The 12915-nt window shown below is 36.6% G+C and overlaps 1 protein-coding gene across 1 annotated transcript; it reads right to left on the bottom strand.

Moving 5' to 3' along the window:
• Nucleotides 1–3460: 3460 nt before the first annotated feature.
• itln3 (intelectin 3) lies at nucleotides 3461–10677 on the bottom strand. Its single transcript, NM_001159584.2, has 7 exons — nucleotides 10553–10677; nucleotides 10304–10450; nucleotides 7087–7334; nucleotides 6845–7003; nucleotides 4474–4594; nucleotides 4283–4386; nucleotides 3461–3731 (listed from the first exon to the last, which is right to left on the bottom strand). The coding sequence occupies exons 1-7, from the start codon at nucleotides 10593–10595 to the stop codon at nucleotides 3609–3611; spliced, it is 945 nt and encodes a 314-aa protein (NP_001153056.2). The 5' UTR covers nucleotides 10596–10677; the 3' UTR covers nucleotides 3461–3608.
• Nucleotides 10678–12915: the final 2238 nt, after the last annotated feature.

Genomic DNA, 12915 nt, shown 5'->3' with positions numbered 1-12915 from the left:
TCCTTCACCTACACGCCCATTCCAAACCCTCTTAGCCTAGAAAATCTCAAGAGGCTAACCCACTGGCCCCGCTTTTTACTGATGACGCTAACCGTCCAGTATCTCGATTCTGGTTTCAAAAACACCTTAAAGAAATCTTTCGCCTATCAGGTTTTTTCCCAGAGCCCTTTTCCAGCCACTCATTCAGGATTGGCGCAGCCACTACAACGGGCTCTCACACCATCAGATCCAGACCCTTGGTCGCTGGTCTTCTGAAGTTTTCAAATCTTATATACGTCTCAGTAAATACCACCTCAAGAAAGCCCAACAGGCTTTAACCAACCCCCAAGCACCTCCTCACACGGCTCCAACTCAAAAAGGTGTCTAACAGAGCCTCGACTCTCGCAAGAGTCATCCAAACCAAACCCCGCAGAAGCCCAATTGTCCACCCATGGCACCCTTACATGTTTGCCAAGGACTCCCTCAAGGGCCATTGCAGTTAGCATCTTCTGCAATCACCAATAGCTATTTACAGATGCAGACGTTTGTATCCACATGTTCTTTGCGCATTTACTGCGTTTGTACATATGTATTATATTTGTGCTTGTTCCCTTCTTCCAACTTTTCCAAATCTTTTATCCTTATAACCCTACTTTTCAGCCTCTCGTTCCTTTCTTCTCTACACTCCACTCCCAACTAATCTATTTTACACTCTACCTCTAATGATCTTGTTTCTACTGTCTAGACTCTTCAGACACCCGAAGGGGCCCCCTTGAGCTCCAACTCTCGCAGGATTCGGCCATAGCGGCCACAGTCCTTTCTTCTTCACGATGTTACCTATTCTTTTTCCGCCTAGACTCTTTCTCCAAGCTCCAAACCCCGCAGGGGTCCGCTCAAGCTAAAACTTCTTCACTCTACTTCAACTACCTCTCTTCTCCTTATGACTCACCCTCTAGCTCTGACCCCCACAGGGGTCGCTCCGAGCCCCAATCTCTCGCAAGAGTTATCCAAATCCTCTTTCCCACTCACTGATATCTATCTCCTCCTATCCGCAATCTACCCTCAAGCTCTGACCTCCACAAAGGTCGCTCAGAGCTCCAACTCTCACAAGAGTTACTCTCTTCCACTCACTGCTACCTATCTCCCCCTATCTACACTCTACCCCCAAGCTCTGACCTCCACAGAGGTCGCTTCAAGCTCCAACTCTCACAAGAGTTACTCTCTTCCACTCATTGCTCCTCCCAGCTACACTCTACCCTCAAGCTCAAACCTCCGCAGAGGTCACTCCTATCTACACCCTACCCTCAAGCTCAAACCTCCGCAGAGGTCACTCCTATCTACACCCTACCTTCAAGCTCAAACCTCCGCAGAGGTCGCTCCTAGCTACACTCTACCCTCAAGCTCAAACCTCCGCAGAGGTCACTCCTATCTACACTCTACCCTCAAGCTCAAACCTCCGCAGAGGTCACTCCTATCTACACTCTACCCTCAAGCTCAAACCTCCGCAGAGGTCACTCCTATCTACACCCTACCCTCAAGCTCAAACCTCCGCAGAGGTCACTCCTATCTACACCCTACCTTCAAGCTCAAACCTCCGCAGAGGTCGCTCCTATCTACACCCTACCCTCAAGCTCAAACCTCCGCAGAGGTCACTCCTATCTACACCCTACCTTCAAGCTCAAACCTCCGCAGAGGTCGCTCCTATCTACTCTCTACCCTCAAGCTCTAACCTCCGCAGAGGTCACTCCTATCTACACCCTATCCTCAAGCTCAAACCTCCGCAGAGGTCACTCCTATCTACACCCTACTTTCAAGCTCAAACCTCCGCAGAGGTCGCTCCTATCTACTCCCTACCCTCAAGCTCTAACCTCCGCAGAGGTCACTCCTATCTACACCCTATCCTCAAGCTCAAACCTCCGCAGAGGTCACTCCTATCTACACCCTACCTTCAAGCTCAAACCTCCGCAGAGGTCGCTCCTATCTACACCCTACCTTCAAGCTCAAAACCTCCGCAGAGGTCGCTCCTATCTACACCCTACCTTCAAGCTCAAACCTCCGCAGAGGTCGCTCCTATCTACTCCCTACCCTCAAGCTCTAACCTCCGCAGAGGTCACTCCTATCTACACCCTACCCTCAAGCTCTAACCTCCGCAGAGGCTGCTCTAAACTCAAACTCTCACAAAGCTCCATCTTTCGTAAGAGCTACTCTCCTCCACTCTCTGCTCCATACCTTCACTCTACTCTGGCCCCCGCAGGGGTCACTTAGAGCTCCAACTCCCACAAGATTCACTCAAAGTTCTCTTTCACTGCTTCAAACCACCTATTCTCCCCTTCTTCTTAACCCCGAAAACCATGACCCCCGCAGGGGTTCCTTCAAACTCTAACTCCAGCAAGAGTTATTAGAATCCTCTTTTCACCCTTATTAATCCTATCTAATTAATGCCCATGCATTTAACCTCTTTTCTTCTATTATATCCAGCAGCCGGATATAGCTCTAAATTTCCTGCCTTTTGGGGGGTTTTTTCTTCGAATACGCGGCTGCTGTCCCGAGCGATTAATTCTGCATTTTGGGGAGTTCTGAGATCCACCGAGCTCAGGCTCCCTTCTTGCTCTGCCAACGGGAGGAAGCCCCGGGCTCGAGGAGCCCTTGAGCTCGGGGCTCTCTCCCGGGACAGCATGCCAAATAAGCTTTGTAAATCATCAGCTAAGTGTGAACTCTTGAAGTGAAGTTTATTCATAAACTAATTTCGAGAGGATCACGTGCTTATGATTTATCACGTCCAGTCTCGCATTTGCTAATCACTAATCTTCCAATCATATGAGCCCTAAGGCACCATAAATAGTCTAAGTTTCCAGTTCACTTTATCTTCGTTTGGAAGAAACCCCCCTCCTCCCCTATTCTCCTCCTTTACCTGTAATTGGGCGGCACGGCGGTCCAGTGGTTAGCACTGTGAACCACACAGCAAGAATACTGCCGGTCCTAGTTCGATAGGACCGGTGAGTGTTTCTGTGGGGAGTTTGTATGTCCTTCCCGTGTCCGCGTGGGTTTTCCCCGGGCTCTCCGGTTTCCTCCCACCATCCAAAGACATTCAACATACTTAACAATCAAGCTGGTCTAATTCCTTACGTTCCCTTAGCTACAGCGGCAGGGGAGTTCTGAGATCCACCGAGCTCAGGCTCCCTTCTTGCTCTGCCAACGGGAGGAAGCCCCGGGCTCGAGGAGCCCTTGAGCTCGGGGCTCTCTCCCGGGACAGCATGCCAAATAAGCTTTGTAAATCATCAGCTAAGTGTGAACTCTTGAAACATTTTTAAAATGCGGCTGCAAATATATTCAATTAAAACTTTGTAAAACATGAACTCACCATAACACGTTTTAAGACAGATGAACGATTTGTTCTTATATACACTGCTTGAACAGAAAATTAATTTTTATGTTTCTATAGCTAGAAATTGGTGTAGTTATACTAAACACACCGGGAAACTTGCATTTAATATATTTATTGATATCAACATTCATGGATAAAACAGAACCACAGTTTTCTCAACTATGCACATACAGTTCAGATCAGCACTTGACTTAATGTGTAACAACACTGATTCCCATGATGTACATATAACCAATAGGACTCTTTAACGGTAGAAGAGAAGCACAGCTGACTGAGTGGGTTGTTTAAATGTTTCTTTCAGGTCCAGTGCTGTGAAGTCTCCACACTGCTCAGGCTGGGCAAAAAATCCTCCTCCTCCAATACAATACTGCAAAACACAATCATGTTAGTCTGATTTCATTCTAATATTTATGACTTATTTAAATGTTTCCCCTTATTTTTAAAGCTGATCTAAACTTGTATTATTCTTGATTTTTAAAACCGTCATTTTGGAGCTTTCAGTCAATGAAATCATGGAGTATCTTATCTCATCACAAACTTTTGTTAGAGCACAAAATGCTGGATATACAGATTAAAATTAATTAAGTACCCCCTCCTGAACAGGCATAAAGTCTGTTTAACTTGATCTTTTGTTAGTTTAACATGTATACTGTGAAATTTAACTGATATGTTTGTAATGATACAATAGAATCATAGCAGAGCTCATTAATATTCATGACCATTCCAAATATGGTCAAAACCAAGCTTCTCATATAGAGGTTACTCCTGTGAGTATAAATGAGCATATAAAACCATTTCTGGGTCATTTTTGCACCACTTAACTACGTAGTAAATATTAGAGAACTATTTTAAATAATGAATCAATCCACTTTATAGCAGCTTTAAATTAAGCCAAAAGAAAAAGAAGCAACCACTTACATGTTGAGTGTTGCATCCAGAAGGCTTAATTCCAGAGCACATGGCCATTGCTGACTGATCAGTATTGAACACTCTGAATGTGATGAAGCCAGATTCAAACTCATCTGTAATCAACACAAGCATTTATGCATCATATATACTTCATTCTTATTGTTTTGTGGATTTCCTTAAAGCAAAACAGAGTGCAGTACTTCTAACAGATGGTCCATATAGGTTTGAAGTGGAATCTTTGTCTCCGGTGTCATACACCACTGAACTGCTGGGTCCCATATCACTCTTACACTGTCCTGCTCCAAACCGCACAGGGTATTTCTGTTCAAATCAAAATCACAATACAGAACGTTTTATTTGGGTCACTTGAGTAATAAAGTTTTACTTTATTTTTAATTTCTGAATGATTTTGAACATGGAATTCACATAAGCATAAAGGTGAAACCAAGATTAATCATGGTTATGTGTCAGTTCTCAAAACATTGGCAGAAAACGTGGCAGTATTGTCAGAATAACTTGACATAAAAATATGATTTAATTTAACAATAATTATACAATTCTAAAAATATTAAAATATATAAAGTGTATGAACAGGATCTTAAAAGGCACCTATTCATGAATTAATATAAATATTTTGTGTCTCCAGAAAGTGTCTGTAAAGTTCCAACTCAAAATACCCATCATATTATTTATTATACCTGTTAAATTTGGGAAATTTTAGCTGTTTTGACATTGTAGCTGTTTTTGTTGCCTGTGCCTTTAAAGCTTTTTCTCCCTGCCCACCGTTCCCACGTGTGTGTCAGAGCACAGAATAAGACAGACAAGAATAAAGCAGATCTCCCTTACTACAGTAAAAACTTCATCAACGGTTATTTTTTACAGTTGTTGTGGAGTTAATTCAAGCCTTTCTGCAGCAATGAGTCACACACTCTGTGCTCGCGCACACACACACACACACACACGCGCACACACACACACACACACACACACACACACACACACACACACACACACACACACACACACACACACACACACACACACACACACACACACAAACACATTTAGTTTTGCACTGTTTTTGCACGGCAAATGTGACAGGATACAAACTGATATCTACAGCTGTATGGATATCCGTTGTGTTAATGTACAAAATAAGCCTGATTTAAGCCCACACAGCAGGATTCAAGTGTCTTCTTTTAAAATGGTACTGACATGCAACTGTGGTGATGAAATGCGTAGGGATTTTACTGTCTTTATTACAAACATGCAGTGTTTTAAAAACGTTTTAAACATGAAAACTCATTGTTGATCACATTTGATGATAATTATAATGCTATAGCGAGCTGAACAGATCTTTTAATCAGGACCAAGCACTATTTTCATCAAACTGTGGGAACCCCTTATCAAACATGACCAAACTCTTCAACTTTACCCTGTTCGGTTATGACTGATTCCCTACCCCTATCTCACAACTTGGATATGGATACTAGTTCTGGTCTCTGAGCTCAGGGTTCTCTCCCGGGACAGCATGCCAAACCTGCTTCCATTGGCCAAACAATATCTAAGTGTGAACTCCTGGATTTCCAAATAAATCTCATTGCATAGAATGTTTTTTTATTATTATTATTTGAGTCAAATAGGGGCTTTTAAATAATTTTTTAAATGACAAAAAATTAATAATGTTATATTATTAATTATTGTTATATGTATCAACAATTTAAATGTTTCAATTTAATGACACATTATTTCATCCATACCATATATTGACAAATTTCTTATTGTTTCTTAAGTATGTGAAACTTTCTTTAGTTCAAAACTGAAGTTATTATGGCAAATATATTTGTATTTCAAAGAAAATACAATTACGGTTGAATTATTAGCCCCCCTGAATTATCCCCCCCCCTGTTTATTTTTTCCCCAATTTTTGTTTAACGGAGATATTTTTTTTAACACGTTTCTAAAAATAATAGTTTTAATAACTCATTTCTAAATACTGATATCCTTTATCTTTGCCATAATGCCAGTAAATAATATTTAAACAGATAATTTTCAAGACACTTCTATACAACTTAAAATTACATTTAAAGGCTTAACTGGGTTAATTAGGTTAACTAGGCAGGTTAGGGTAATTAGACAAGTTATTGTATAATGATGGTTTGTTCTGTAGACTATCGAAAAAATATAGCTTAAAAAGGCTAATAATTTTTACCTTAAAATAGTTTAAAAAAACTAAAAACTGCTTTTATTCTAGCCGAAATAAAACAAATAAGACTTTTTCAAGAAGAACAAATATTATCAGACACACTGTGAAAATTTCCTTGTTGTTAAAAATCATTTAGGAAATATTTAAAAAAAGAAAAAAAAATCAAATGGGGGCTAATAATTCTGACTTCAACTGTATCTGCTTCACTGAATAGATTTTTACCAAACTGAAACATTTGTTTACAACATTTAAGGGAAGTACATTACAAGTAACTGTCATTAAATTAGTTTAAAATAAAATTAATCCTTGAAATGAAATTGAAATAAAATTGAAATGAAATTAAGGGGCACAGAAGTGTGATTGACCTTAAATAAGTGGTAAAGATTTCCTCCATGCTCCTTCAGGAACTGGCTTTCAGTATGGTAGCGCAGGATGGCAGAAGATGTCCACTTTTTCAACTGCTCATTATTGGGAACATGCCACACTGAGACGTCTTGTGCAGAAATGTCATAATATCCAGGATTCTGTAGGATGTGACAGTATTAAACCATCAGATTGACATCAATATCCTCTTAGTATATGGCTGAAGTTCCATGTTCTAATGTACCTTATAGTCATCACTGGTAGAGCCTTCTGCACTGCCAAACGTAGCAGTGTTTGCCCATGATGCTTCTCCTTCAGGCAGGCTTTGGTCATTTCCCTGCTGGCTCGACCAGCGATCGCCGAAAGAACATTTCCCATTGATGTTGTTCTCGTGGACGCTGGCCACAAGAGTCCATCCACCTCCGGCTGTGGTCATGTCACAGAAAGTCTGGTAATATGTGCCGCTCTCTGTTGTCAGGATGTACATGCCATCTGAAGACAAACAACAACCCCAGAGTTCACTTTGTAGAAAAGATACTCAATAAAGAAGTAAAGTACACTCAAAAAATTATTTGTAGAATCAACATAATTTAAAGATGCAGTATGGTTCTTCAGAAGCTATTTTTGTTGTGCTGGTTGAAAGTCTCTTCACATTTTAATAGTAATGATTAAAGTAAATTATCTAAATGTATTTATATGTTTTTTTTTCTTTTTCTTTTGTAAGGTATAAAACTAAAAAATGTTCATACAATTAAATAGAGTTGGCCCAACATCTTTCATAAATCCGATAAGCGAACTGTCTGTCAGCAAATGCAGATTTGAACAACAGCACAGCCTTTTGTACGCAGCTCTGCCGATCGCTGTTTGTGCTGTGCACTCACGAAAGAGATAGAGAGAGAGTGTGCGCGCTCGGTAAAAACATGCTGAATCAAAACTTTTTAAAAACCTGAATCACTATTGGAGTTACCTTTGCACACTGGAGAAAAGATGACACAATGGCAGAAGGATTTCTCTTAGATAGGTAATGTTCTGTTTTAAAACTATTTTAGCTTCACGCAAAGCTGATGTTAGATGTTTTTGTTACAAATGGGTTATGTCTTATTTCTTATATCATTGCAGAAGTGTTCAGCCACTAAAATCTTCCGGTGAAAGATTACTAAGACTATTTTTTTAGTTTCATAAGGGACCTTTTACAGCATCGATGATGTAGATTTTAATTAGTTTAACAACAAAACACAAGTAAATAGCGCTATTCCACCTAGCCTCTCCTTATATTGTTTACCATGCAACTCTAAATATTCACTCTAAAATAGCAAGTCAGTTTGGCTTGCACGCTGCCGGACAAGCACTAGTTGCTTTTAACACATGAGAGGGTTCTTTTGCTGTGCTCGTGTTTAAGGAGGCGTGGCTCTAGACAGCAGGGGAGGGACTGTGATTCGGAGATTTATGCTAAGCCGTTAGCATTGTGGAAGATCACCTACTGGGCCTTTAATTGTAGCACTCATTGTGCATCTAAACAATGTAACTTCTTTGCAGATAATTGAATTAAAATGTTTGTGTTGTGTTTATCTGATTTGATTCATTAATACATACACCCAATGTCAATAAAGCACTTCAACTCAACAGGATTCTTCCTTGTGCATACCACCACCTACCTAAATTCATTTGATTATTTCTTAATTTGGTTTTAAAAAACTAGAATGAATCATTTAACAGAACTAAACTTGTTCCATTTTTTTCCATAGGACCTTCTATAAATATTTTGCAAATAGAGCAAGTGGCTTGTCGACTTTTTTGAGTGTCAATAAAAGAAATCCTTGGATTTGAGCTCATTTGTGCGTTACTGCATTGACATTCATTAAGTGATAGATATTAATCATAGCTGCCTCATGTGTACAGGTGTTTTTTTATAAGTCGCTATCCACTGGAAAAGTAAAAACTGGTCATGAACACTTGACAGCAAGCTGACTGTATATAAATATTTATATCTGTCATAGACTTTTAAGACTAAAGCAAAACACCATAGTGCGAAAACATGAAGTCAGTTAAAGGGATAGTTTACCTAAGACTGAAAATTCAGTCATCATTTACTTATCATTCACTTGTCACAAACCCATTTAAATTTCTTTCCTCTGGTAAACAAAAAAAAAATAAAATAAAAGGAAAAGTTTTTTGAAAGCACAAAAGAAGTTATTTTGAAAAATTCTGAAAACCTGTAACTATTTACTTCCACGGTTTTATTTTTACCATGGAAGTCAATGGTTACATGTTTTTGACATTTTCAATAAAGCTACTTTTGTGTTAAAAACAAAATAAAACAATGCAAAAACAAATATGGTAACTGCGATGCTTTTCATGAGTTGAGTTGAGTTGAGTACCTTTCCATCTACATTATATCCAAGTCTATTGTTAAAATATTTTTGTACTGTCTGATTGAACTTGGATAACTTTTCATTTCTAGCTGATTAAATTCAATCTAAATAGCCATTTGTGTGTATTTAAATTACAAGAAAAAATTACAGAAATTAACTGTGAAATAACAGCCGTGAAATTACAAAAATGTACCCTAAAATAACAGCTGTTAAATTACAGTAATTTACTATAAAATAAAGGCCGTTAAATTACAGAAATTACCTGTAAAATAACGACTGTTAATTTACAGAAATTAACTGTAAAATAACAGCCATTAAATTACAAAAATTGACCATAAAATAACAGTGGTTAAATTACAGAAATTTACCATAAAATAACAGCCATTAAATTATAGAAATTTACCATAAAATAACAGCAGTTAAATTACAGAAATTTACCGTAAAATAACGGACGTTAAAATACAGAAATTTCCTCAAATTTTAATTTCCAGTAAATTTCTGTTTTTAACGTCTGTTATTTTACGTTAAATATCTGTTATTTAACATCTGTTATTTTACAGTAAATTTCTGAATTTGAATGTAACGTCTGTTATTTAACAATAAATTTCTGTTAAAAAAAACATAAAATAATGGATTCACCACCTTTGTATATCTAAAAAGAATTTAAAGATCATGACACACAGGAGCCTAATCCAAAAGGTTACCAAATCTCACTCCATTTTTTACTGTAAAAAAGCTGGGGTGGCAGAAAAAAACATAAAACAAAATTACAGAAATTTATTGTGAAATAACGGCAGTTAAATTAGAGAAATTTATTGTAAAATAACAGCCGTTAAATTACAGAAATTTACCTTAAATTTTATCTTTACCTTTCCTTGTTTTTTATTGTACGGTAAATTTCTGTAATTTAATGTGTGTTATTTTACAATAAATTTCTGTAAAAAATTTTTAAAATAACAGTTTTTTTTTTTTTTACAGTGAGATTAAAGTTAATATCTTGTTGTATTTTTGAGTGGTTGATCAACCATTCAGCACCGAAACCTAACTTTAATCTAAATATTAAATAAATTAAATTCCCACAATACTCACCCTGTGTTGCACCATGATTTTTTTTGATTTGCAGGCAGCTCCGAGCGATGCTCCTCAACCTAGCATGATACTTGCCTAATTCTGGGTTTATGTAGGTGCCGTTGATAATAATTGGCTTTGGAGTGACAGCTCCCATAACACCAAGCACTGTGGGCAACAAGACAGAGATATGACTCTTACATAAATACACTATTCATTTACGTTTATGAGAACTTCAAAAATCCATATTGATAATCATAGTTTACATACTTGTGTGCAAAAGGCACACGAAGACAAACAGGCAGCGCAGCATATTTCTTGTCTACTTTCGATTAAGATAAAGATTGTTGTGTTAATTCTCTTTTCTCTTCAGTCTGACTGTGTGCAGCTTTTATCTCTCATCCAAGCTTGTATTTGGAGTAAAACTAACATGTTGTGCAACACTGGTTCAGTGTGTAATCACTAAATAAACCCAAGGCTGGAAATGCCCATTACTGAAATGCCAGCACACCGTCATCAAGTCTGTTTAATTTTCAGCAACTTATCTTAGTTTGTTGTGGAACATTACATCCATATTTATGTTCTTGCCACACGCTTGACCATAACAGATTACGGGAAAAGGCTTGTATTTGTGAAAGTGATGAATGCATTGGATGGTTTACTATAAACAGGATATCATTTGGCAGAGAAAATGTAATATGGTTATTTTTTCTTATATTACGAAAAAAAAAAGCATTAACTGTTGCTGTATTTTGCATATAACTTGCATATTGACTGATTGTTAGTACCTAAAAAGCACATTTGATTCTGTGTGACTATATTTAACCACAACCTAAACATTACAACTAGCTTATTCATGATCAATGAACAGTAATGAGGAGTTTAATCTTAGTTGCTGGTTAAAATTTCCATTTGCTGTTCACCACTTGCAGATTCACAATGTGCATAAGGATTTAGTTTTCATTATTAAATGACAATCAGTGGTCAATATTGCATTGCACAAGTTTGGCAAACACAGTGTGCCATAAATGACCAAGTAAATACAGTCAAGGCCAATGTCCATGTTACTGTCTGGCCTTTTAAGTCTGTTTTATTTTAGGCATTTCCCTTACTGAAAATCAGTCATTCACTAAAACAGGATCTGAAGTTTCACGTATTTTGAGGAATTTGCCAGAATATCTGGGTATTGTTGCTTGCGAAATATTTGGAAATAATGGATTTGAATTTTGTCAAAATAATAATAATATTTTACTTAAAATATGATAAAAAAATTGAATCACTCATCAACTGTAAGTACTGAACCTACGGGTTTGATGCACTGAGCACCGATTGCCCTTCCTGTGCATCTTCATAACGTTTCCTATAGAAATAATATAAGAATATTTTCCAATCTAATGATAGTTTGTAAAAATGGTGGAGCTAATAAAGAGTGGTTAAATTCTATGAAACCTACAAGTTTACTGTAATTTAATTAAAACCAAAGAATAATCAAATATAATTAGAAATAGAAAATAAATCAGTTTCTAAGTTTATTGTAATAAAACAGTTCATAAACTACAAGACATGATTAATACATCAATAACATAGCCTAACCTAATATTTTGTATCAAAATACAATGTATTTTTAAAATACTGTAAAATAAATTGTAAGAAGTGTACACTTGTGCTTTCTCAGTTATTTTCCGAGGCGGAAGAAAAGACTAGAAAATGTCAATGTCATAGTGACACAGTGAAACATTTTTCAGTGTTTAATAAACTCATTTGCTCATTATCTGTTTTCTTTTAAAGTCTTTAAGTTTGCCTTGAAGTGAAAATAAATTAATTCACGGGGGGAAAAAAATCAATAAATATAGTTCATTTATTCACACAAAGTATATAATTCCTATTATTTACATTAAATTAACGGCTGCACTGGATAGCATGATTAATTTGAACTAGAAAAAACATTCATTCTAAAACACTAAATGTTCTAGAAAAAAAAACTTTCTTAAACATCAACATATTGTTATGACGCCAATTTTTATTTATTTTTATTAAATTAATTAGCAGACTGATTGTACTTCTTAAAAAGTAATGCTTTAATTAATGATCTGCCATATAAAACCTTATAATTCGAAAGGGAAAATGACTTCTTAGAATTAGAAGGTTCTATCTGCATTTACCCTGTTATATTACCCTAATTTTCAAATTTAAGAGAATTTTGATCATTGACAGTTAGACTACATGTAGGGTCTCTGTCATGTTAATGTATAAAAGAGAACTGTTACGCACATACAGTATTGTTTGCTATATGGAATGCAAATCTTTGAAGCTCAATATGTCAAAATCATTTAGAACTAATTACATTGTTATAACATTGTGTTTACATCTGAGATGTAATTACAAACTTTTATCATGTGTGCAATTACTGTATCATTACATTGTAATTACATTGTAGTTACATTTAAGATAATGTAAATGTTTCTTTGTTTATTGCATCTATAGTATTTGGTAGTTTATAGTTGTATACATAAATATACACAGTACACATTTAATTACAAACTTAATTACTATGTTAATAGATTTTAATTACATTGCTATTGCATTGAAATTACATCCAAGATAATATTTATGAACTTAAATGTTTCTTTGTA

This window comes from Danio rerio, chromosome 14 (genome assembly GCF_049306965.1).
Source record: "Danio rerio strain Tuebingen ecotype United States chromosome 14, GRCz12tu, whole genome shotgun sequence".
Classification (NCBI taxonomy): domain Eukaryota; kingdom Metazoa; phylum Chordata; class Actinopteri; order Cypriniformes; family Danionidae; genus Danio; species Danio rerio.
The sequence above is the reverse complement of the archived record's forward strand: the minus strand, read 5'-3'. Positions and strand labels throughout refer to the sequence as shown.